This window comes from Plectropomus leopardus, chromosome 13 (genome assembly GCF_008729295.1).
Source record: "Plectropomus leopardus isolate mb chromosome 13, YSFRI_Pleo_2.0, whole genome shotgun sequence".
Taxonomy (NCBI): Eukaryota; Metazoa; Chordata; class Actinopteri; order Perciformes; family Serranidae; genus Plectropomus; species Plectropomus leopardus.
Genome location: NC_056475.1, coordinates 9,039,539 through 9,066,240, shown reverse-complemented (window position 1 = coordinate 9,066,240; position 26,702 = coordinate 9,039,539). Strand labels below are relative to the sequence as shown.

At 39.3% G+C, this 26,702-nt stretch overlaps 1 protein-coding gene across 1 annotated transcript in view; it reads right to left on the bottom strand.

Moving 5' to 3' along the window:
* zbtb16a (zinc finger and BTB domain containing 16a) overlaps positions 1-16,097 on the bottom strand; it is a 178,619-nt gene extending 162,522 nt beyond the window's left edge. Inside the window, exons 1-2 of the mRNA XM_042500051.1 lie at positions 15,928-16,097; positions 11,471-12,795 (exon numbers count right to left, since the gene is read on the bottom strand). Coding sequence (XP_042355985.1) covers positions 11,471-12,708 — 1,238 coding nt within the window. The 5' untranslated portion in view covers positions 12,709-12,795; positions 15,928-16,097. The remainder of the gene's footprint in view (positions 1-11,470; positions 12,796-15,927) is intronic.
* Between the last annotated feature and the right edge of the window lie 10,605 nt (positions 16,098-26,702).

Genomic DNA, 26,702 nt, shown 5'->3' with positions numbered 1-26,702 from the left:
GTTCTCTGTCAAATACCAGCAGTAAACATCTGGAAATTATGATGTCAATTAAGGTAACACTGATATTCACTTATTCAGTCATAATCTGGCATCTTCCAGGCAGTGGTCAATATTATCACAGACAAAGTCTGATATTATGGTAAACATTTAAATATATTTCATCTTTTCATCACAATAAAAAAACACTGTAATTACTGTGGCTACCACTGATGGAAGATGTCATCAGTAACATCAATGAATACGTAGGGGCTTTTATCATTCACAGAGTTTACAATCTACAATTTTACATTAAATCTGATACTTTTAGGATAGAGGGATAGAATTAAAATATTTCTATACTGAATTGTATTGTGTTTAACAAAAAAAGAATAAATGTAATTAAAATAACAGAAACTTAGGGTTTTCCACTTGAATCAAACACACACACACTAGCACCAGACTGTAATGTAGGGATAGAAACGTTTTAGAAAATATAACTGAACAGTTACACCAAACAAATTATTAAAATGGGATATTTTGCAGTATTTGTTTTTAATTACATTTTTTAAAATTTTTAAATTTGAATAATTATGTGTATAGATATACTCTAGATTTGAAACCAAGTTTACATGGAATGAAAATACAAGATTTGTGCATAAAAAAATCACTTTAATCTCCCAAAGTTAAGCTAAACTTGACCTAATAATGTTAGTCGCATAGTCAAAGTTATAAGTAGAAATAGAAATCCATTTTTGCAAGATATGATGGGGAAGTTTTTGGTTTTTAGTTTTGCGTGAGATACTGGCCATGTGAGTACAATGGATGAATTTGATGCACAACAGATAGAACTGATTATATATTACAAAGCTGGTCAATACTGCATTTACTATGGAAAACTCTTAAATAAAATAAGCTGGGATGCAACATTTTTATCAGCTTCACAAAAGCACAATTTCATGTTTGAAAATAATTTTAAAACAATTAAGCTTAATTCAGCTATTGGTAATTTCACAATTCAATTCAAAGCTGAAGAGAAAAGGTCCTGTAAAACACAGAAATATACCGACATGGTTTTGTAAATACACCTCTGATGATATATGCATGTTTTCTCTGACTCACACTCTGTTTTTCAGACATTCTTGCTCTTCAAGCAGACAAATCTCCCTTCAATTGAATCAACCCCCACCTCGCATGCAGCCTGTGTGAGGGGGCCAACCTATCCATCATCAGCTCTCTCCCTCTGGTAATCTCTCTGGGCGTCTTCGGTCAGCAAATACATAAATCAATTATGGTTTTAAGCTTTATGCCATGATTTACCCAACTGATCCCTCCTGGATTACAGCGGAGCTTAAAACGTGTCGGTCGGCGCTAAAGCTCCAAGTCGCCTTGACATTCATTGCACTCCTGCCACGACGCTCACCGAGCAGCATGTCAGACGCCACAAGTATAGATCTGACAGCATTTTCAATGGGCTCACAGGCGGATGGGCTGCTTTGTGATAATGCAATGATGTTCTTGTTTGGTAGTAAATGATTTATTTGTGTCTGAACCAATGTTACCTAAATTCGTCAACGGTTCAGGGTCCCAAGTGCGGAGTGTTTGGAAGATGACTTTTGAAACGTAATACGTTACAGATTACTAGTTATCCTGTTGAAAATAAAGTAATGTAACTATTTTAATCACTCTATCAAGGTAACTTGTTACATGGGATTATTTTTTAATTACTTTTCTAAAAATGTTTTAGACCGGGAAATAAAAATGAAAAACATCCAGAAATAGGCTATGACAAATAAAGGCGTTCTTGCATGGAAAAAAGATGCAAAGCAACAGAATAAAAGTTTTATAAACATCAACCAAAAAAAGAATATATTTAGATGGAAGCCCTTTATAATCACCAACATTCTGATTATTAACTGTAATATAATTACATATTTTTCCCTGGAACTGTAACTGATTACAATTAAATTCATTTTGTAATTTAATTACATGAAACTAGTTTCTACCCATTAATGCAAAGAAATTTTCAATTTTAAAATGGCATTTTGGGGTGACAGTCAATAATAAATGTGAAATTATTACTAGTAGTGAGTAAACTAACATGCTAATTGCTAAGAAGCATAAAATTGACATGCACTGCCTTTAAATATTTCACTCAAATTCTTTTGACTATTGTCTGAACACAAATAGTTTTTATAATTATAATGACTCAAAATAATTTCTGACATATAGTAAAACAAGTATTGATATCTTGAATAGATGTCTCAACGTGAGTTCTCATATATCCTATGATTGCATATATCCTATGAAAACAAAACTTTGCTTTGATGTAAAAATGTTACTTTATAATTATTGCACAACTTCTTTATCTATTTGCACTGCCAATAGAATTCAGTATATTTGCCCTTTCTATAATTGAAACATTAGTCATTCATTGCTAATTATATTTTCTCATTTATGTCAAGTTGACACCTTTTCAGCAATTCACCAGCAGTATAATGACCCATTCTAAGTGTACATTACCAATAACATGAATTATCAGAAACTATGATGGCTGATTAATTTTCATTCAGAGACCCTCCCAGCTCATGAGCAGATAGCTAGCACTAACCGAGCATTCACCTGTTGAGCAAACATGTTTCGTCGGGCTCAGAAGAGCTGAATTAAATGCTCACATGGGGCTGTTCTAGCCTCAGTTTCCTACCTGAGAGCTCCTTTGTGACAGGTGACGGTGGAGAGAATGGGGGGTAATTTTTATGACCAGCTTCTTAGCGTGCTGGTATCACTCCATTGGGGCCCCTTGCCAATCTCTGGCAAACCATTCAAGTGGCAACAAAGAGGCTAATTAGAAGCTCTCTCGCTGGAAGCCCGCGGAGGGCTCTGGTTTGATACTTCCCAGGGAGGCTAGGGGGCCTCTGAGGTGGCAGCTTTTTCACACACACACACTTGCGCGCGCACACACCCACAGGACATTTGTGAGCACACTTGGGTTGGCCCTTTGGCTCTAGCACATTTGCTCATTGTGGCCGTCCTCCTTACGGTCTGCCAGAGCAATAGAATCAGAGAGGGGGAACCGACACATCTTCTTTCATGTGGCGGGGACCCAGAGAGGGGATGCTAATGGGATATCGATGGGATTAGAACCCAGAGCGTTCAGGTCCAGGAGAACAGAGGCAGGGCTCTATGAACTAGAACTAAAACCCACTCAGCTTTAAGGCCAGATCATTCTAATTCTATTGACTTTTTCTTTTTTAATGGGAAAGTTGACAATGATGCATGCACCTTAATACAGTAAGAAAGTCGACCTAAAAGAAGATCTGAAACTCTAATAAAGGTTTAAAAAATACAAAAAAAAAAATCTCCCCACTGAATTTCACTCACAGAGAGAGAGTGGCACAACCTCTTCCCCTGCCAACACTCACAGCAGCTTCTGGGCCTCGAGATAGACATCAGGAAGTTAAAGCCGATAACACATTTGCATGTCACCTGATAACTGGCTGTAATTAGTACTCCCCTTGAGCCCCCCCCTCACAACACGACCAAAAAACACACACACACGGACACACACAAGGCTAACTTCCAGTACAGTATGTTATCCTTATCCCTCCCTCCAGACCACAAGGCCCCCACGGGGACAAAAGATAGGGGCCTCAGTGTGTTCGTTTCATAGCAGACCCTGCCAGACCGCATCAGCAAAGGCCACGTCTGCCGAGCGCTGTTAGCCACACAGAGGCAGCTGGTCGCACCAAGTCAAGCTGCTAACTTTTATTGCACAAGCACCTCCCTCCACTCTTATCTCAGGGAGGGAGGCGATCTAATCAGACTACTGATTAGATCGCCTCCCTCCATTGCCATAGCCACTGTCTAGATATTAGACCCTCACCACCTTCTGTTTTCCCTCCCATTCCAAAAAAACATCTCAATTCCTTAAAAAAAAGCACCAGATTTAAGATGATGACTGCAAGACTGCACGACAATAAAATGCTTGATCTGTGCCAAGGTGAGTGTGTGTGCGTTTGTGCGTGTGTGTATAGTCCATTCCACATGATGTAGCCCCCTGTGTTAAGTCTTTAATCGATACATCTCCCTATCCTGACAGTGAGGACAGAGCCCAGATCTGAGATCAGAGCGATGGCGGTGTAAATCTTTACGGTTCAACCAGAGCCTTTTAAAGCCTGTCTATAATTGGGCCTCAGCCAGCAGCTGCCTCAGCTGCGGCTATCACCGTGGGCCCGGTCAAAGCGCCAGTTCCTTAGGGGCATAAACAAACACCGCACCTCCAATAAGGGCAAAAAAGCACCTGTGTGAGGATAAAAAGAGAGACGATGTGGCAGCCAGACTTGAATAAGCCCTACGCTGTTGTCTGTAGTTGAGGTATTTCTTGGAGAGGTGTTTTCGTCGAGTGAGGCTTTTTGTGCTTTTGGATTATTACACCAGCATGTACTGTACCTCTGAGTGCAAGCCGGGGAGACTTAGCTCACTGAGTGATTTCAAATAGAGGGTAATCCACTGCCATGTAATGGATGCTTTGTTGACGGGCTTCTTTCAGGAAGCAGGAAAATGCTTGCACAGTTTTACAGGTTAGGATCATGAGCTTGAGGCTGCATTAGTTTTAGTTTGAGATATTTTATTCCAGACTAAAGGTGATGCATGCTTGCATACAGAGAGCAAGACCGAGGCAATGACTACCTGCTTCAAACACTATAATCCATAATTTTTTTCCTAGTACAGTTCTTTTTTCTCCTCTACAGAGGAAAACTCTCTGAAATTGAGCAGCCCTGATATACTTAAAATATAAGCAGACATGAACAGCTGGAAGCAGACAGCGGCGGATGCACATGCGATTCTGCCCAGACTACACTGTGGATACATTCCACACATGCGCACTAGAAATCAAAATGCGACAACAAAATTAAAATTTTCTAGCACACATCCGTCCGAATAGTCATACATTTTGGTCATCATGCACAGATGTCTGATGGAATTAGTCACACAGACCTAAACGGACCCTTGTAGGCACTCGGATGCTCAGATTCAGAGCCTTCCATTGAGCTTGACGGGGGTCCGCGCTATGTATGACGACATTAAAGGGGAACTATGTCCATTTTCAAAGTCGAAACGTTTTATTTCTATGGTCTAACACGATCCAAAAATATATGTAGAAATTAACACTTCTCCAAATTCCCAAAAGTAGAGGGCTAAAACTCAAATTTGCGATATAAAGTCCTACAATAGAATAAAGTCCATTTGGGTATAAAAGAAGGAGAAAAAACATTTTGTGGGTCCAAAAAATTAGGCTCCTATTCATTGCCTATGACGTAGCTCCAGACCTCATACACTTTAGAAATAAACAAATTGTTTAACTTAAAAAAAAAGCCAGTGTCGAGCCTTGAAATTTTAATTCAACTGAGTTATAAAGACAAGCTGGGGTAATTTTGTAATGATTCTAGGGTTGCAACTGTATGAAATTTTAATAGTACTATAATGGTCTAAGCAAATATCGCAATTTTGCAATATCACTGTGTTACAGAATTATAACCAGTCAAAATGTACCTTAAATGAATGGAAACAGAAGGGTTAGTTTTGGTTGAACAAATGTTTTATCATTATAATTAAGATTTTTTTATTTTAATGGCAGTACATATAAAAAGTCTCCCTTTTGAAAATAACTAAAATTGAGGTAAGATTTTCTGTCCAGTTGCATGTTTTTTTCAATATCATAGATATGAAAATGTATACAGTATCATAATTGTCAATTTTCATATCATGGTACGCCTTAAAACTGGCATATCGCTGCAACCCTAAATGATTTAACTTGTCTTCTTAAACTCTGCCAAAATTTAAGTCAGCCCTGATACTAAGTTAAAACAGTTTTTTTTTTACAGTGTACTTTATGACGATGACAAAATTGAGACGTTTTTCTCTGCTATCTTGACTTTGAGAGAGTAACTCATGTTCACAAATATTAAATGAACTATCATGGAACATGAAAATAACATAAATGAATTCTTAATTTAGGTGGTGTTAATTTAGGAGTAAATGGAGAGAGAACAGAGATCGTAAGAGTTACTATCACTTGGCCTGTGTTGCATCTGTTTAGTGTTTCACAGTTGGACATCACTATTTGATAACCGTCACAGCTACTGTGGGTGAAAATGGGTGCCGCAGTGCTTTTTTTTCATCCTAACATAGTTTTCAAACCACAAGCAGCAACACCAAATGTCCATTTATTTCCTACAGATCCCCACAGAAAAGTCAGCCAATGTGTGGATTCTCACATTCTCTTGTGGTTTGGAAAAGTTGATCGTAAAGTTGAATTTTTTGACAGGTTTTTCTATTAACTGTCAATTGTTGGCTATAGCTCTGGCAAATAAATAGAGGGATAAGAGGATGGCATCTCGGCAGAACTCAGAATAGACGAGGAAGTGGAAAGGAGCACCACTGTTAGTGACAGATACCTGCAGCAAAACCTTTCCTTAAGCTTTAGCATCTCCTTAATGGAGAGATTAGTCTCAAATATGATGATATGTGATATGAAGATCTGCCGATCCAAGAGATAAGGTGGAATTTTCAAAAAATGAAATCTTATGCAAGTAAAGATTTAGAATCTATCACCCTTTTGTTGCACTTTATCTAAGCCACTTATTACCCAGTTGCTCATGGCATGAATGCATAGTTAGAAAGCAGTGGTTAATGGTTGATAGCAGCTAAAGCACATGTGTCAGTGTGTAGGTATACTGCATGTATACCCTCCGCTGGCCTCACCTTAACGTGCAGGGTATATGTGTGTGTGCACATACATCTGCACCTGCAACAAACACTATAGGCCGCTATCTGTGCTCAATCTGCTCTTGGTTTACTGAGGAGGAGTGCCAAGGGTTATCTGTCCCACTCTGATATGCACAGATAAGGGCCTTGGGCCCACTGTTTAAACACCTGGGGCCCGGGGTATTAGAGCACCCTCCGTACCCCTTTGCCACAAAAGCAGAGGAAATGGAAGAGTGAGCGCTGACTGCTGCTGCTGCTGAAGGGAATGTGTGAAAAAAAGTAATGAACACATGAGTGTGTGCGCGTGTGGAGGTTAATGCAAGGCTGACTATTTCCACCCCTCCCACCCCATACCCCAATACTCCATCAATACTAAAAATAACATGAGCAGACACAGAAAGGAGAGGAATTCATTGACTTGTCGTATTCATGCACCCCCTCTCCTCCCTTCAAAAAACCACCGGCTATATTATGAAAAGCCAGAGTTAAAGCATTGATGGTTATCAGTATGTTTAATGGCTATATGTTGGAAAAGCTCTCCTTTAAAATAGGCTCTTTTTTCACTTATGTGATGTACATTACAGCGAGGGTCAGTCATTTGCATGAGAATGGACGATTAAGTGAAAGAGATAAACCCAAAGCTAGTTCCCGTGAATTGGATGCTGTGTTTGGAATACCAAGCAGCGGTGGGTTTTTTCTTCTTCTTTCCCCCGCCACTGCAGAATTAGCCCCCTGCATCATGCATTTATTTTCCCAATAATCACTCAGGCCCTTCCTGTGTTGATTATTTTCTCAGTGCAAGGGTTACTAAAATATTGCTGTAATCCTGTCTCCCTGAAGCATTAACAACAATCACCCTGGGCTTCCTTTAAGAAATAAATCTGGGGCTTGTCAGAGGGGAGGAGGTGGGGTGGACTACTGGAGGAGAGATGGGTGAAGTTGTTGCGGTCAGATTGCTTACAGTAGATTCACTCAACCTATATGGCAACTATAATGTGTGGTTCCTCAGCTTCATATATTTCTTTGAAAGGTAAAGATATGGCTGGATATTTCATACAGTTTTGCTGTACTGGTGCCAATACAATACTAGCGTTTCATTACTGTTAATAGGTTTTTGATATCTTATTTTAAAGAAGCCAGAGTCTCTAATATTACATGTTATCTAAACACAAGCAATCATATGATAACCTGACCTACATAAAGCAGACTAAAATGAGCAAAATTACAAATCTGACTAGACATGCAATGCTATATTTTGATATTATGCACAAAATACTTTCAACACCCAGCCCAACTTAAAGGTAGCATCTCTTGTGCATTTTATTGGCATAGATTTCTTTTATTTTAAATTCTAGTCTTTAAATGTCTTGTTTCATCTGTCCAATACCCAAATACTTTCAGTTTAGTATAATAGAAAAAACAGAAAAATGCAAGAAATCTCCATATTTTAGAGGCTTAAACAGCATGTTCTGCCAGTTTTGCCTATAAGAATTTACTTGAATGTTTAATCAATGATCAAAACAGATAGGTGATCATTTATTTGTCAACTGATAATTGTTGCTGTTCTAATTAATACCTATGCAGGTCTAGCACATTTTCTCACTGTTCTCTAATATAACATGCTGTCTAAACATAAGCAACCATATAATAACATGACCTGTATAAAGTTGTCAAAAATTAGCTAAATAAAATAAAAATTACAAATGCGACCAAACGTGCAATTACAGTTTTGATACTGCTGGATTTTGATCTTTATCAAAAAGTGTTTCGAGACTAAGGGCTGCAATTAATTATTTCCATTATCTAGAAATTTGCAGATTATTCTCTTGATTAACTGATTAAACGTTTGGTCTATAAAATTTCAGGAAACAGTAAGAGTTTAGTCCAGTCTTGTTTTGTCAGGATGCAACCCAAAGATTTTCTGTTTAACACAATATAAAACAGAGAGATGCAGAAAATCTCAATATCTGAGAGGCTGAAAACAGCATTTTCTGCCAATTTTGCATAAAAAATTACATATTCTAAGATCAGAATCGGCGATTTATCTTTTTTGTCAATGAACTTATTGCTGCAGCTCTATTTGGTACTCAGCCTGTTTTCATATAGCTTCTTTTGTTCTTGCGCATCTTATCGACATATTTCTGCACCCATAGGTGACTCCTCACACACCACTTGTGGAGCCAACAATGAATCTAGTCTGAGTGGGGTGTTTTTTAATGATACAATCCAGGGCACGGAGGAATGAAAGGGAGCAGAGACTAAATTTATACAGGAAGTGGGTACTTTCTGGTGTGTCCATTTTAACATCGACGCGCACACACAGACACCTCACACCAACGACCTGTGCCACATCTGGAAACAATTACACTCATGTTTGACTTGACCTGCCTGCACCAAGTGAACTCTGCCAACTTTTTTATGTGTTTGTTGCAGAGGCAGTGGTGACCCTGACACAGTGGCTGTGGGGAAATGATGTGTAATTAGTCAAAGGGAACACGACTCCGCTCGTCTGAAATAAAACATCTTGATTCACATCAAAAGACTCAGCCAGCTTGACAGGCCGTACACAGGGGGAAAAAAAAGAAGCACGGACTTGATATGCTATCAAATGACCCACACTGGAATTTGTGAGGACACGAAGAGCGTCTGAATTATCAAGCATCTCGGAGTAGCACAGCAGACCTTTCATGTGCGGATGGCAAAGCAGACAGCGGATGATGCAATGTTTGATTTCTACACTTCAGGAGGTTGTCAGGACAGCGCGTACAATATTAAACAGTGTCGTGTCAGTGTATCAACCAGTCTAAATTAACCCATTAGTATGCTATGGGGAGAGGCGGGAAGATCAATGCATGAAACGGTTTGGAAATCTCCTTTGATACAAGATTTCCCAGCTTGAGCGAATTGATGAAATTCCTCTTGAAACACAGGCAACCATTTCACACGCCAGACTTTTCTCAAGACAGAGACTAGTGTAGCCTGTCCTTTAACACAGTGAGACTGCATTAAACTGCATCTTACACAGAAGCTATATAGCGCATGTTAAAGCCTGCTTTGGAAGAACTGATCAGAAGCGGTACAAAATTCACTTCTACAGATGCTGGGTTTTTTTTTTTAAAGACACATTGTGTCAGTGCGGTGTTTTCAATGAGCACTCATGATGAAGGCCACACAAATTTGTACACTATTAGAAGTAATTGCCAACAAGAAAAAACTGCAATTCATCTGACACACACTCATATAAAACAGAGTTAAAACACTGCACGAGAATTGGTGTAAGGCTGTATACAAGGACGCTTCTCTTTGGGGTGAAAAGCCATTCTGTAAAATTCAGTATTTTCTAAAGACAACATTGAGACAGACTTAAAAACAGAGGAGCACGGACTGCATCAGTCCAGCAGCTCTTACCCATGCATACCAATTTACTGGCTCAAGTATGAGGGGATGGGTGATGGGATTCAAATCCTTGAGTGAACTTTAACCACTGTGCATTCCTATTGATTTGAGCAAACATTACAGGGTGAGAAGGTGGCCTTCAAGTCAGAAAAACCCTCTGGTCAAAAAAAAAAAAAACAGCACTCTGACGGTGCAAAATTGACAAAGAAGTGATGCAACAAGGTGCTTCGCAATTATGACACATGCAGAGACAAATGCAATGAAATATATACACAAAATGCAACAGGTGAGTTTCAGAATTCTGTTTCCAGGCCTTTAGATTTATTTTTACGCATTGATTGAAATAGCTCTGCTGCACTGATTTACTGCCACTCCTGTCCTAGAACTACCTCCTTGTCTCCGAGCCCAGGTTCAGCACTCATTTCCTGGGCTGACCGTCTACTCCAATTATCAGGCTAATAAGGGCCCCCCTTGTGCAGTTATGGGAAAGGGGAGGTGAGTTGGGTCCAGGATGAGGGGGTACCACTTTGGTAAGTGTGTGTGATAGCTGCCGCCCACATCTTGTAAGGCGTGACTAATGGTCTTAGACAATGTTACGACAGCACTGCTTCGGCAGTCACCTGGACAGGCTTATTGAAAGAGTGGATCTCCGGGCCGGAGCCACAAAGAACTAAGGTTTGTGTCCGTCAGAGAACGTCACTTACTCATACATTATATGTGTGTGGACGGGTTATTTAGTTAGTTGTCTCAAAATGAGTCATTTTAGTTTAAGACTGGGTTGCACCAATAACAATTAATTTAATCTAAGAAAAGCTCTTATCAGAGTTTAATAAAAGTAGATTTAAAATGAGTAAATCCAGATTTCAAATTAACCAGAGCTTGGTTGCACCATTAAAAATTTATCTCAGTTTAGTAAAACCAATTTTATTTATTTAAACTGATTTTTTTTTATTTTAACATTATTTGAGGGGGCTTTTTTTTTTACCTTTATTGGACAGGACAGCTAAGTGTGAAAGGGGGACACCAAACAAGCCTCATACAGATGTATAGTTTTTTTATTCCTAAATCAAAAACTGGTGACTTACACCTGAGAGGTCTTATAATTGAATCCCTGTTACCCAGAGCAATCGTGTTACTAAAAGATATTATTAAGAAGGTGTTCAGAAATTCAGAACATAAAGCAAACTGCTTCGGTAATCTTGCATGAACCATTAAAAATGTGATTCATTGAAAAGGGAAAAAAACAACAGCTGTGCTGAAAGGCTGAAGAGGACCATAAATTTCGAAGCCAAAACAATTAAGCAGCCACTCATAAGAAAACTTGGCTTACCTGTGCTGCTCCACAGCTTCGTTATCTGGTAGTTCTGCACCGCAAACATTGCAACGTTCATGCTGGTTCCTGCCGTCTGGTTTCATGCCCACCGCCAGCTCCCCGAGTTTGCTGAAGAACTCTCTCTGGATGAAGCTCTGAGGCAGGAGTCCCCCGTAAGCACTGAAGTCCATAGACATTGCCAGGGCAGGGGACATGGGGAGAGCGGAGGCCATGGATGCTGGCATGGACATGATGGCATCTGATTTATGATTGACAGGTAGGGAGTAGAGCGAGGCCAGATGTTTCTCCGTCATTCCAGCCATTGCTTCCAGCCCCATCTGGCTGACATCAGCTTGAGGGTCGCCCATGCCTTCGTCGCGGACGTAATGTAGCTCACGGGCACTGGTGATTACGCTGCTCCTGGTTGGTGTTCCCGGACCATCTCTGTTCCTGTCCTCCCCACTTCGCTCTCCATTGCTGGAGGCGCTGGACTCCATGTTTGAAGGGCTGTCATGTCCATTGCCACCCATGTCCACTTGCATCATTTCTGTCTTGATCTCAGTCATCATGTGGTGGGAGTTGCCGTGGATGAGATGTTCACCGCCGTAGCCCTGCTGGAGCAGAGACTGGCCGATGCTCATCAAGCTGTCCACAGCAGCTTTGGTGGGACTCAGGGTGGAGACACCGAAGGAAGTGGAGACCGAGGGACTCTGGTCCACCATGCCAGCCATGATGGCGGCTTGCTGGGTACCTGACAGACAGGGGCTCTCCATGGAATGCTTTTTGGAGTTCTTGGCTCCATTGTGGCCTTTGCGCTCATCATCCTCCTCTGTGCTCCCGTCGTTAACATTCACCTCCACGTCGTTCTCATCTGAGGACTGGATGGTTTCCAGGATCTTGAGGCATTGCTCTTCCAGGTATTCAATCTCCAGGATCTCTGCTGCATACAGAAGGTCATCTAAATCCTCCACCTTGGCCTGGAGCGTGGCAGTGTAAGCATACTCCAAAATCTGCTGAAAAGTCTTTGGTGAAAGAAAGTCCAGGGTGTAATGCTGGCTGCTGCGGTGGAAGAGGATCTCAAACATTTTGCTTGTGCAGGCGAGCACAGTCCGGTGAGCGTGGAACTCCTGGCTGTCCACCATGATGACCACATCACACAGAGTCCCGGCAAGACGCATCTGGTTGGCCTTCTGCAGCAGGGCAGTGGGGTGGTTGGGGTTCTGGAGCTGGATCATACCCATTTTAGTTAAATCCATAATGTCGATGCAATCCACGAGGCCGACTCATGAGGCTCGCCTTCCGCTCAGCAGTGTTTTTAGCTATCTTTGTAAACAAGATGAAACCTGGGTGGAGAAACAGAATGAAAAAAAGTCAGTTCTGGTAAATTCTAATGTAACAGTAAACATGTGCAGAACAAATCCACAATGCAGTATTTTTATTTCTCAAAAATTGAATGAGTTGTTATTTTATAATTGAATCCGAAAAAGAAAAAGATATGAAATTAAATTAAGATCCCCAAAAAATTATCTTCCACAAAAGTATTCACATACTAAAAGTAAAAACAAAATGCACTGAATTTGTCAATACATTTATTTAAAGAATGCCTCTATTTATTTTGTAAATGGCAAGTGTGAAGCCAGCAGAGTTTCAAATTGCAAACATCCTGCAGGGATGGTAAACACTCTGTGCAGTCGCATTGTTCTCAAAATCAGCGGAGAGTATTGACTGTAGATTTCTGAAGAGAGACAATTTGCGAGCCGTCCAACAGGCTCACCCTGCATACCAATCACTCCGACATATGTTATGTTAAAAAGATGTCTCCATTTGGGTTATCTGATGGGGATGTACACACAGTTAAACAAGTGTGAATTGTGGTTTTTTTTACTGCTGCCTGGCCTCACAAAGACCGTCAGCAGCCTTTCTGAAATTAAATAGCATCTTACTCAGTATTCCCATCACAGACGGGAGCAGAGAGCAGCGGCCAGAAATGGATGGAAAGGAAAGCAGAACGAGGCAAAAGAAACACAAATGCTTCAGCAACAAACAACCCTGCACTGCTCTCATTCACTAATGTTGGATAACCAAATGAATGAATGTGTCTGCTGGTTTGTCCAAGTTAAGGTCAACATGTTGCTCACCTCCTGTTTACAGCATACTCTGACTGACACTAAAATAAGGGTTAAATTTTACAGTCTGATCACTATTTTAAATGTTTAAATATTTTAAATGCAACTCCTGTTAACATGACCGTTCAGTGATCATCATGACCCACACTGAAACAATGCTCTCCTTATTGTTACAATTAAATAAACAGTCTATATATACTCTTAATGAATGAATGAACGACTGCAAGCCAAGTGCCTTCATTGACCCACATCCTGGATGAGCTCATTGATATCCAATTTTTATTTACTCAATCTATTCAATATATGACAAACAAAAATAATGAAATTTTCATTTATCTTTGTTCATTATTGTGTTCAACAGCCTAATTTTAATTTTCAACAATTCATTTTCAAAGAGCTTTATTTCTTTTCTCTTTTTTAAAAAAAAGGGAATAAAAAGAGAAGTTTATGTCTTTTCCTTCCTCCCCGCCTGAGAACAATACACACACACTCAGACACAGAAAAAAAAAGAGGAAATATCATCAGCCTTCCAGCTAGAGGACGACTTTTCTTAAAAAATAATAATATCAGTAATTCCCAGATATGCACTTAAAAAACGCTGAAGTCTAAATCAGAACATGCAGGAGGAAAATGATGCAGGGAGCTTTTGTTTGTATTAAAGGATGGTGTATAATAAATATTCTTGCAAGCTTTTGGGACACTGAGCAGTTTTTTTCGGCGCATTGATAAAATCGATAAAAGGTGGTAGGTGATGATGAAACCACAGGTTCTCATCTAACTGAGCTCAGCCTCTCAGTCAACAGAGGTCATGCCTAAAACCCGACATTATCTTTATTACAGGTAAGCCAATAGCTGCGATTTATGGCCCCGTAAATGATCAATGCTTGTTGCGCTCTGTGGGTTTCCAAGCAAAGCTGTGGCTTCACTGGGACACAATGTAGGCTAAAGTTGCCGTGCGGGGACTTTATCGCATCTGTTAGCTCTCTATTAATAAAAAGGACAGGGCTACGTGCGTCTAGACAGCGTTAATAGTGCCAGCCGCACCAGACAAATTATACGGCGCGTTATGCATTATGCAAAACATCACGCACTACATTAAGTACATTAAGCCAGGAGAGATTTCCTCGCTGGAGGACAATGTAGAGCTCACTGCTGACAATAACCACATTGGGCCGACTTCACAGAAAGGCAGCATAATCAATCTGATCACGAGTTGTCTGCCATAGCGCGCCTTGGCGACCCAGCCACAACAAGAATAAACAGCGTTCAATATTCCAGACCACGAGCCACACTGACACACACAAATGTGCCGAAAGCGAAATGGTACGGCGTCTCTAAGGGGGACAATCAGGGAGACACTGAGCGTGCTAAAAAAGTATAGACAGACAGCTGCCAGAATCTCTCGCCGATTCACGCCAGCTCTGCTCCGATCAACGCACAGGTGGACTTTGTTTGAGGCTGAACACTCAAATACTGGCTCTTTAAAATAAATGAGAAGGATGTGAAGAAAGATGCCCAGAGGATGAAGAGAAAAAGAGTGAAAGGGGGCGAAGAGAGAGATCAGACAGTCTCGATAACAAATCAATTTGCCATTGCATCCGTTACCAGTTCCCCCACCTCACAGTACGCCGCGCGTGCAACTGCAAATCGATTATTAGTCACCAATCAAACATCTAGTTGCCTGTCAATCAATTGTAGTGTGACTGTGCAGTGATTGGATTTTTTTGGTTTGTTTCGAGTATAAAGACCAGTGTCCCCAGTCCTCATCATGATGTCATCACGGCTAAATGAGCCACACTGGTGCGTCTGGAGACACAAGGACGGGTATCAGTGTCGCTGTCTAAAAATTGCACAATTTCCATCAAAACGAGCAAACGCGATTTCTCCAGTAAAGTCACATGGAGGAGTGTGTGTGTGGGGGAGCGTCATATGTTGTCTGGCTCCCGGTGAAACAGCCAGACCTCACGTCCTCTAGCTGCGATCTCCAGCATACTAAACCAGACCGAGAGAGGGGAGGGGGTTACGTCAACCTTAACATCTCTACAGTAGACTACCGTGCGTTAATGCAAACTTCAACACCTTGCAGCGCAATCAGGAAAACACTTGTTTTCATCTAGCACTCCGGTGCGCGGATCCAACTTGCGTGCCAAAGTCGCGTTTACTGTTAACTTCAGCATGAGGTTGAACGGGGACAAGCAAAAACGATCCCCGGCGCCTATAAACGCATCAAAATATCCACATGGTGAATGAAAGTACACAGAGAAAACAGTGGTAGACGCATGCAGAGAAGCGGGTCTGGCACTTGTCGCCGGGAAACTGCAGCTGCGTTTAGCCCGGTTTGGTACTCACCTAAGTTGCACGTTTTGATTCCGTATAGTGTAGGGGGAGTGGGGCTACAGCATAGTAAGGCAGTTCGCAGTACCCGCTCTCTCAACACGCACTAACTCCTTTCTTCTCTCGCCTTCGCAAATCAACACGGCGCTGACGTCAACGCAGCCAGTCAGCCAGACGAGCAGCAGGCAGGCGGGCAGCCGGCTCTGCGCTCCAGCCACACAAACACTAAGAAAGTGAGACACCTAGGGGGCTGTCTCATGTCAAACGGCTGTGTTACAGTGTGGCAGTGAAAGGTGAGCGACACTGCCCTCCCTCCAGCTGTTTGAATGCATACAGCCTACAGTTGCTCTCGAACTCCAGCCAGGGGCACACTTAATGCTTTGGCGGTCCTGCAGGAAAAAATCAATATGTGTACTCCCGGAGCCCCCTCTAACCATTTTCAATCAATTCATTGAAAGTATACTTATGTTTAAGTGGCAGCAGAGCACAGCACAGGTGAATATAGAGGTTAGCTGGGAAAAACAATGCAGCAGCTCTCATCCACCATCCTCAGCTACAAAAGATTCACCCTGAAGTTGCTTTAAAAACTATCCCTGCTATTTTGTTATATATTTTTGAATATTTTAAAAGACAGTAGTACTGTTGCAAGTAAAAAAAAATACAGAAAGATGCTTATAAATCAACGTATTGCTTCTCAAAAGGTTCAGAACTGGCATATCGTGATATTTAAAGTGTTCACATTCATTTTCAAAGTCTTACTGTATTAAAACTGGGAGCAGCTGGAGGTGGGATCTGTGTGGCATCACCAATTCTATTTTCTTGTATTTTCATGCTATTGTATTGCCCTAGTTCTGCAACTTTCCCTATTTAAAAATATTATTTGAATAAAGAAATTCTTTCACAATACTAACTGCTTTTCTCATTATTATAACATGCAACAATAGTAGCCTGCAGAGAGACCAGGTTATAAAAAGTGGTTTAGTAGATCAGTAGGGGGTTATATTTACCACTGGAATGCATAATGTTCAGTAAAAGTTTAGCAGGCTGCAGACTGACCATTGCTCAGTAGGGATCTTGCATAATAATGTGCATTTTGGTCAAGTGGCTTGCAAGCAAAAACTAAATGCTAAAATATGAAGGTTTGTCTGTTTTTGTGTGCTGAAATACACTTTTTGAAGGTATACTTCAAGTTACCATTTATATATAGATAAAATGACAATTTATAGATCAGTCATGCTGCGTGATCTTGAATTCGTGGGAAAACTTTACTTTTATTGCATGCCTCACAGGGAAAAAAAGTGCACATTAACTTTTGATTTGGATTGATTTATTGACTGATTAGGGACCACATTTTAAAACAGCAAATCTATATCAACACACCTGTTTACAAACTCTCACACAACAAGTGCAGTTTAATCCAAGTTTCATTTATCCAGCTGTATGCTCAGTACTCTCCAAACACATTTGATAACCTTGTACTGGAATATAAAATAGCATAAATTAGGTTCACTTTGAGTTCAGTTTTTAGTAAAAACGTCTTAGTGCAGAATGCATGAGTTTGGGACGTACTAAGCATATGATTGGATAAATGAGACTTAAGATTATACTGCACAAGTTGTGTGACAGTTTGTAAAGGGATATTTTGATGTAGTTTAGCTGTTTTTAAATATGGTCCCCAGTCAATCAATAAATCAATGCATTCACTGTCCAAGTTTTTCATGACGATACATGAGGGAAAACAAACCTTTCTTCAAGATTTCAAGCTAACACAGCATGACTAACTGATTTACAAATGGTCATTTTGTGGGTGAAGTATAACTGCAAGGAAAAAAGTATCAAGCATTGGCTTCAAAGACTCAAATATAATTTCTTCAATCTATTGTAGAGGCAGTTTTGTTGGAGATACTGAAACTAAGAACACCCATGAAACAAAAGAAACTGCACTGGGAACAAGTGGCACTTATGTTCTTTTTTATAATACGTCCTTAATGATCGATATGGTGAATGACCCTCAGCTGGATGGTTTTGGAGTGCATTAACAACCCTTAATTGTTTCTCAGCATAGCTTTTATTTTCCTCTTGTTTTTTTTTTTGTCTTGACCAATAACCAGGGCACCTCATTATTGTTCAGTCTAATCTAACTTCTGGGACTCTTTTATTGTAGAGGCATACTTTAAAGCTTCTCTAAACTTGATTGATACTTTTGCCTTAATGATGATCACTGACTAGAGACTGTTCTTTTTTACCGATGTCTTAATTTCATATTTTATATCTATTGTTATGTTCCTTTTAAGTGTTCCTTTTAAGCTCTTACTTTGGGTTCTTAAACTCCCAAATACAAATTGTACTACATTTAAGCACTTCATTTTTGTCTGTTTGATTAAAAAATTATGACAAAAAATAAGCAGTAGAAGAAAGAGGAGAATATGAGCAGGATTTGTATGTAAATTCATACATTTGTGATTCCTTTGTGTAGACATTTATGTTTCCTATTGTTGATCCTCATACATTATGTAATGCCAGCAGCATGTCAACGTTTTCAGATAGCCAGTGAAATATCTCAACATGTGCTAGATGGACTTGCATATAATTTATGGTTTGCAGATGGTGAATTTTAATGATTTTGTTTAATCCCCTGACCTTTTGTATAGTGCCATCAACAGGTTTACATTTTGAGAAATAAAAAAGAAAGATGTTCTGCTCACATGGTCAAAAAATTATTACAGTTTGAAGATTAGATGAAGTGGCCATGATAATAACTGCCAACAAAATTAAAATTAATTAATCCTGTGTTAAAAAACTTTTTAAAAGTTGTATCAGTTTATTTGTAAATGAAATTAGATTCTGATACATTACTGCCTCTCAGGTTTAAGACTGAATTGCACCTATAAATGAAAATTCAGCTTATCTGTTAAACAGTTCAAATGGGGTAGCCAATCAGATTTCAGGTTTGGCCACTCCAAGGCATTCCTTAGACACGCCCCTGTTGAACAACATGTTTCCATGAAACATTATGAATCGCTGTGCAACAGGCTTTAAGGCATGTTTACATCCGTTTGGTGGATGTGTCAGAGGTGTTACCCAATCAGCAGTGACATGTATATAAACTAATGTTTAGCAGATCTTTACTTATTGTACGTACATGTTTTGTTTACATGTAAACTCACTTGATTTGGCAATCCAAACACATGTTTCTCATGCCAAAAAAGCCCTTTTAAATGAGGAGGAATGAAAACCCTGCTGTATTAAATAGCAGTGCACCTGCGTAAAAGAATAGGGTGTTCAACACGTCTCGGTTTCAATAAATGTTTTGCTACGTTTTATCAGGGCTGAACGCAGCCCAGGTGAAAATACATCAATCTGAGCTTTGCTTGGTGGTACAAGAAGAACCATTTACAACACTTCTGCAGTAAGACCAAGAAGCTAGGAGGGCCTCATCATCCAGGATGATGAGTTCAGCCGTCTTCGTGCCTCAGGCTCACATCAACACTTCACTGACTGAGGCTGATAAAATGAAAGCTATGGACAAGTCAGGTCAGAGTCGACTATCTGAGGGAGGCTGGGGTCGTTCTGTGTCTGCAACAGATCATTCAACATGTTCAATCAATCAGCAGTGGTCGACAGCTCGCTCTGGTTTGTGGCGGTGTGCTGAGGAGGAAGTATTGACATTAATATTAACAGATAATTATATATACGTCCCATTAACATTGTTCTTGGCTGTGTTCAAGAGCTTCTTTGACCTTAAATGATCCTTTGAGTGACTTACAGCTAACTGCTTTGGCTTGACAAAAAACTGCAACAAGGCTATTAACTTTTGATTTGAGTTGGTCTTCCAAATTCAAGACATCTATTTTATGATTTCTGAATTGGATTCTTGAGTAGTTTTCCAGTGACTGGAGGCCCCAGTTTGCTTTAAAAGAAGTGGCTGCCAGATTGAAAAAACACTGCCTGAAACCCACTTTTGTAGTGCTAGACCAGGGGATCAGATGTGTGACAGTAACGCAGGTTTTGAGCTTCTCTCTTAAAGGGACAGTTCATCCCAGATTCAAAAATACATAACATTCCTATTACCTGAAGTGCTGTTTATTAATATATATTGTTTTGATGTGAACTGCAGAGTGTTAGAGATATCTGCCAAAGAGATGTCTGCCTTCTCACCAATATTGTGGAACTAGATGGCACTCTGCTTATGTGGTGCTTAAAGTACCAAAAATACATTTGAAAAATTCAACAGAAATGCCTCTTTCCAGAAATCAGGACCTGTTCACTAGAGATAATCCACAGATCTTGTTGTGAAAACTTCATTCTGCGTGGTGATACAGCTGGTGGGTGTAGATAATTGAATGTAGATAATTTGCCAATCTGTTGAATTGTTTTTAAAAAAAAATATTTTGTATAACCCTGAATGTTTAAGTACATTCATATCCATACAAGTACAAGTTTTTAAGTACGTTCACATATACACTCCTTAATAATGTATTGTTTTATTCTTATCTGTGTCCTATTTGCAACTGCTGCATTGCCCTTATTTACCCCACTGAAATGGTTTAAGCTTCATCAAATCTAGCCAAATCACAACGAGAAAAAACTGTATTATTGTAACTTTGACAAAACAAAGGATGCTGGTGCCAAATGAATAAAAGCGCAATTCAATTAGAGGACAATGTAACCCACTCTGGTGAAGAAATGTGTTAATATAGGTCTAGATATAGTTTATAATTAGCCACGATAACTGTTTGCCATTTAGTTTATTCTTAAAGAGCACAAAAGCACATTTCCCTAACAAAACACTACAATTCAAAGTTCTGTCTTCCTATTTTCTTTCTTTGAAGAGCAGCAACAGGTCTGTGTTCTTGCACCAGGTTGTAAGTAGTCACACAGTTTATAGCTGCTTCAAAATGGAAAGCAAAGGTTTGAAGGGGGCTTTCAGGAAAATCTCATTTCCTTTAAAATACAGTGGTGCTCTGGGAATTTTTAGATTCATCCGGGCACGGATCACAGAGTGCTTCATTACCTTTGAGCTGCGTGCTGTGCAGGCTTACCCAGGGATAAAGAAAAAGGCACTCCCTTAATCTGGCAATAATCCACCGTTTTACTGAGGGAAAGGAAGATGAGGGCTAAATTATAAAAACCAGATCATCACTGCACTTTAAAATAATACCAAGAGTTAGGAAGAGACGGGCTGCCTGGAGGAACTTTTGGTTTATAGCTGAGGTTAGAAATGTAACCATTAACTGTCAATGAGTCAGTGGGGCTCATGTGTGATTCAGAGGTTGGTTATCGACAGTGGGATGTATGTGCTTTCACTGTACAGAGACTGCACAGATTTATTTTTTTATTTTTGGTGGAGGAGGGGGGTGATCACAAATATATCTTTATATATATATATACATGAAAATAAACTCTATATTACATGGTTCAATTTAAAAAGAAAGAACCTTGAATATGCACAAAAGGTAGTACTAAAAAATAAATGACTGTTGAATTTATTACTACAGTGATCTGTAATCTCACAGTAAGCACCCAACACTAACTTTTTTTATGTTAATTAGCTGTTTTCTCATTCAAAGAATACTTTTGACACATGATAAAGTCTGATTTCTCTTTTCACTCTGAAAATAATTTGAACAATCAAATGATCAAATAAAACTTAGCAGACTTGTCCTGTATGAAGAAAGTTAAGGAGCACAAATTTGGCAAAAAGAGTCACCCCAAACATGTAGTGGCTTGTGATTTAATCTAACAAAACAATCAAAAAATGCAAAAATGTTGTAGGCATAAGAATGGGAATATTTTGTATTTCTGTTACTGCACTGAAGCACATGAAAAGAGCTGAAGTTACTTACAAGTATTTTCTGATTTTACTTGTTTCTCCATAGACCGCCACTGTTGTCCAAAAACACATCAGTGAGCCACAGCATTACACAAAGAGGCATGTTTATATATTACCATGAGCACAGGCAGTGTTTTTCAATTCAAGTAAATCCCACATACGCCATCCTGTTGTCCTGAATACTCGTTAATCCACCACTGAAAATAGTCCCCCAAAAATCAGTTCTAGTGGTCAAGTAAGTGTGTACACATAAAAGGAATTTGTTTCTGGTTAGGCTGCTAAATAATGCTCCAAAGTTAGGCTCAATTCTGACACGCAAAATTTTGGCATGGCAGTTTTCAAAGGGGTCCCTTAAACTCTCAACCAGCTTATTTGAAGAACAGTGAATCACCTAACATGTATAATACAGAAACATAAAATCTTGGTGGAAATCTTAATGTTAACTGTACCAGTATTTGTCCATGCACATCAGATAATTACTGATACTGAGTTTAAATAAGAAACCAAAGTATGTCAATATGTGATGCCTTAACTCTCCACACTGACATAGTTTTCAACTAGTTAATAGACTTTAACAGCATAATCGAATCCCTGTAATTAAATGTTTCATAGAGGCCACCCTCATGAAAAATTTCTGGGGTTGCCACTGGATGTAACAGCTAAAAACAAAGACAACAAAGCTGAACAAGGTAACCATTAACATTTGACTACTATGTATAGATATAAGTATTGCAAAAAAACCAACTATCTACACAAATATATAAAAACACAACACACAAAAAATTGTAGACAGTGAAACAATAGTGCAATGATGCAGAGTGCTCAGGGTGCTGAAAGAAAATATGGAATTATTAATGTAACGGGCGGCTTTATAGGCTACATGAGGTTGGTAGTAGAGAGCGTTGGAGTTGGTTTGTTGGAGTTTATTGATTGGCTCTTTGGCTCTTTGGCATCTTTGGCTCGTCTAATTCCAGTGAAGTTGTTCTCAAATCATTAATTTAATGCATCAATAAAATTATTACCATACTGTTTTTGTTTCACTTGCTTTTGTAGCTATTCATTATTCACAGTGAAGCACCATATAACATGTAAAATGTGCTATAAATGTATATATATAGTTTAGGTTAGAAGATATAGAAGTATTGCGGGTTAACATGTATGTTGCTCTGCTGACCAGAGACTCCCCATTGTCTGTGTCCTGTGCAGGCATGGCGCTTGGAGGAGGTGTGTGTGTGTGTGTGGTGGGGGTGTGTATAGGCCCCACACAGTGGACCTTTGTGAAACTCTGCCCATGCAGCCAGTCTGAATGGACTCTTTTTACACTTGTGTAAACCTGGGGGCGTCTCCGGCACTGAGGCCACACCTCCCTGACCTCTGACCCTCACCTCTGACCTTTGCTTGATTTGGTGGGGAAGTGCTTTTTGCTTGCCATGTGCTCATGGGTAAAGCCAAAAATCACAGTTAGGATCTTAGTTTAACCTCCAGTCTCTGAAAAACATAACTGTCTGCAGATAGACATGACAGATCAACTGGTATCCAAGTTTAACAGGATCTTTTTAAAAGCAAGATTAAATAAATGAAAACTAGACAAAATCTAAATAAAGTTTAAGTTAAAAGACAGAAACAGGGGTGAAAAAAATATCTAATGGGAGTTCCATACAAAAAAAGTCTACCATTAGTGCTTTATCCAACCAAAGTCAGTTCATGTCAAACCTTTCTGACCCCTGAATGACCAAGCTCCTCTTGTTGACCAAGTTACAGGTTTGCCCACTTACACACACACACACACACACACACATTGAGTAACCTCGCAGAATGGGCTGACCTGATTCAGGTTAATGGGTGAAATGGCTATGTTGACCTAGGTGTTTTATTTACCAAGTGCCTGTTTACTTCTCCATTCCAAGCCTTCAGCTGCACCCTCAGAGGACAAACTACAGCGCTTAAGAGAATCCTCTGGATCAATACTGCTCTTGTCTTGAATGGTAAAAGAATGGCAGCCCGACAAACTGGCTTTGTGTGGTCAGTTTCAGGTGAAGAGTACCTTGACCTAAGACTCATTTCTTAACTGAGCAATGATAGACCATTACAGCATGGTGGGGATTTTTTTGCCGTGTTAAAGGATGCTTACAAAGAGGATACATTTGCTTTTGAAAAGACAGTAAATTATTATCTGTAGATAACTTTGTCCTGTTTAAAAGCTGAATCACTTTTCACCTCAAAAAGCAATCAAAAAGTTAGACCAATATATTTGTTTGCTGATATACGGCTGTATTGGCCAAATAGAAGTGAGTTCGATATGGCTCTAAAATAATATCACCATATTTAAGTTTGTTTTTCTTTTTGTTTGTTTTTTTGAGATGACAGTATTCTTGATGATGACAAAATACTAAAAAATCTATATTTTAGAATTATTTCAAGAACATACAGTTGCAACTGTGTGTTATAGTTTTACATGTTAGCGCAAATGTAACTGTGTGCCTTCAAATAAAAACTCAACAAAAATGTCTTCAGTTGTGGTGTGCAACAGTATGAATCATTATGTCAGTTGGAATACTGCCATTATCACAATATGAATTTCTCCTGTCATATTAGAAATGATACCATTATTATTGTGAACAATAGGATATGGCACACCTCTATGGCCAAATGTCATATCTAGTATAAAGAAGATTTATTCCTCTCTGACACGGCTACAGAAGAATGTGTTTTAACATCAAATGGATTCATTTATAAAAGAATTTTTATTTACAGCCGTCCATGGATCAGTGAGTGCCTCTACAACAGAATAATATGGGACAGTCTTAAGGAGCACTTTAAGAGTTAAGATAATGTCTACTGGGTGGTGGATTAAAGTGTTTCTGAGTTTTTTCAAACATGACAAGACAAAGTTCAGGGAGAAAAACAGAATACCTGGAATATTTTTCAGCAAAATATGCCATCAGCAGCTTCGGTAGGACAGCAGTGCTACTTCTGTGTCTCATTAAAGCACGACAGTGAGACTCTGATTCATGCATACTTTCAACATTATGATCCTTGAGCATGCAAGTGCATTCCACATTTACTATACAGTGTCTATTCAACCAAAATAAAATTAGCTACGCTAGTCAGTCGTCTAAGAAAGTAAATACATGATTTGTGCATGAAAAGTAGCAGAGTAATTTTTCCCCACACATAACATCGTGTTTGGAAGGCATTAGTGTTTAGAGGTGGCCATTAAACCCTGTTAAAGCAGCCTACTATCCAAAGCAATTACATTCATATTAGACAATTCTGCAAACCTTGATTTACATCCAATGCTTATGGTAAAAGTATTGTGTTCTCGCTGTAGGGCGGCAGAAAATAAAGGTGTAGAAGTTGGGGAGGTGGATAAGCATGTAGAATGTAATGTATAAATTGTAAATTGTGTTTAACAATGCAATGCAGGGCACCGGTGAGCTCACCTGGTGGGGCAGGCGCCCCATGTACAGAGGCTGTGTCCTCGCTGCAGCGACCATGGGTTCAACTCTGACCTGCAGCCTTTTACTGCATGTCATCCTGTCTCTCTCCCCCTTTCACACTTCTGCTGTTCTATAGATAATTAAAGCAAAAGCAAAAACATAATCTTATAAAACAATGTCATGCATCGTATTTTACAAGATCAATGTCTGCATTATTTGAACTGATGTCTGATGTGTCTAATGACCTTGTCTTTTTTTTTTTTAAGTCACCTCCTGTGTCTAGTGGGCCAGAAAACAAATTTTCATCCTGGTGGACAATATTACTCAAGACAAGTACAGGTAACTCAAAGTTGTACTTAAAATAGTACATAAGTAAGTATATTTAATTACATTGACCAAAGTCCATTGACAACAAACCCTTAACAACCTACATTTTTTAGACATGGAAAACCTTGTCCCTTTTCATGAACAAGAAAAACATAAAAAAATTTCTATTTAACATTTAATATAAACATCATGAAGATTAATCTTTAAACACAGGTCATATTCAAATACAAAAGGTCATATTCAAATACAAAGCCATGCAGTATGCAGTGCAGTTTTCATAGAACTAGATCAGACTTGTGTGGAGCTGCAACAGTAGAGCATTTATTTTGGGGATGTATCCTTTCCTTGGTGTTCTAACCAACTTGTATTCAGACACAAGAAAACAAAGGTTTATTTATTATTAGCTATTTCTTAAATAATTCAATCTGGGCACAGCCTAAAGGAAGGCATTTCTCAAACCCCATTCACCAGAGTGAAGTGTTTAACTCATGAATTGTTTTGTCAGTATCAGTGTTATCATTTACTTGGTTAGTCTTTTTTTTTCATTGATAACATCTAAAAATCCTTCTAAACAATGGAATAAAATCGGATCATGTTAATAGCTCTACAGATGTTACATAAAGAAACTTTGCATTCCATGGAAACATTCAGTGTCTTGTCCCAAACATTTGGTTGAACATGCTTAAAAAATGTACTCAGTCATCAAACTCTTTCAGGTGTATGCATCAACATCACTCAAGTCAACTGACTGCATCAAAAAATAGGATAAACTTTGCAAACTCACCATAAACAGGCCATGTGGCAGCACTGACTGTCCCACTGTGAACTTCCTGGAAGGAAGGAAGACCTGAACTGACCTGCTCTTAAAAACTGCAGTGCCCCCTGGGGAATCTATGGGGGAATCAACCAAGTGGTTAAAATGGCTCAAACAGGTTGAGTTAAATGCAGCTTTATTAATAGCAAGGCATCACAAATCAGCTGCCAGAACAAATGTGGACATTGTATTGGACATTGTTTCTGCAAACCACAGATATGTGTACATTAATATGTCGTGGATATGTTAAAATGTTGCATTTCAACAACAGTGGTTAACATGTGGTTATGTTTAGACACAAAAAAGCTTCCACTTGGTTATGGTTAGGAAAAGGTCATGGTTTGGCTTAAATACTCACTGCCACAATGCCGCCAAT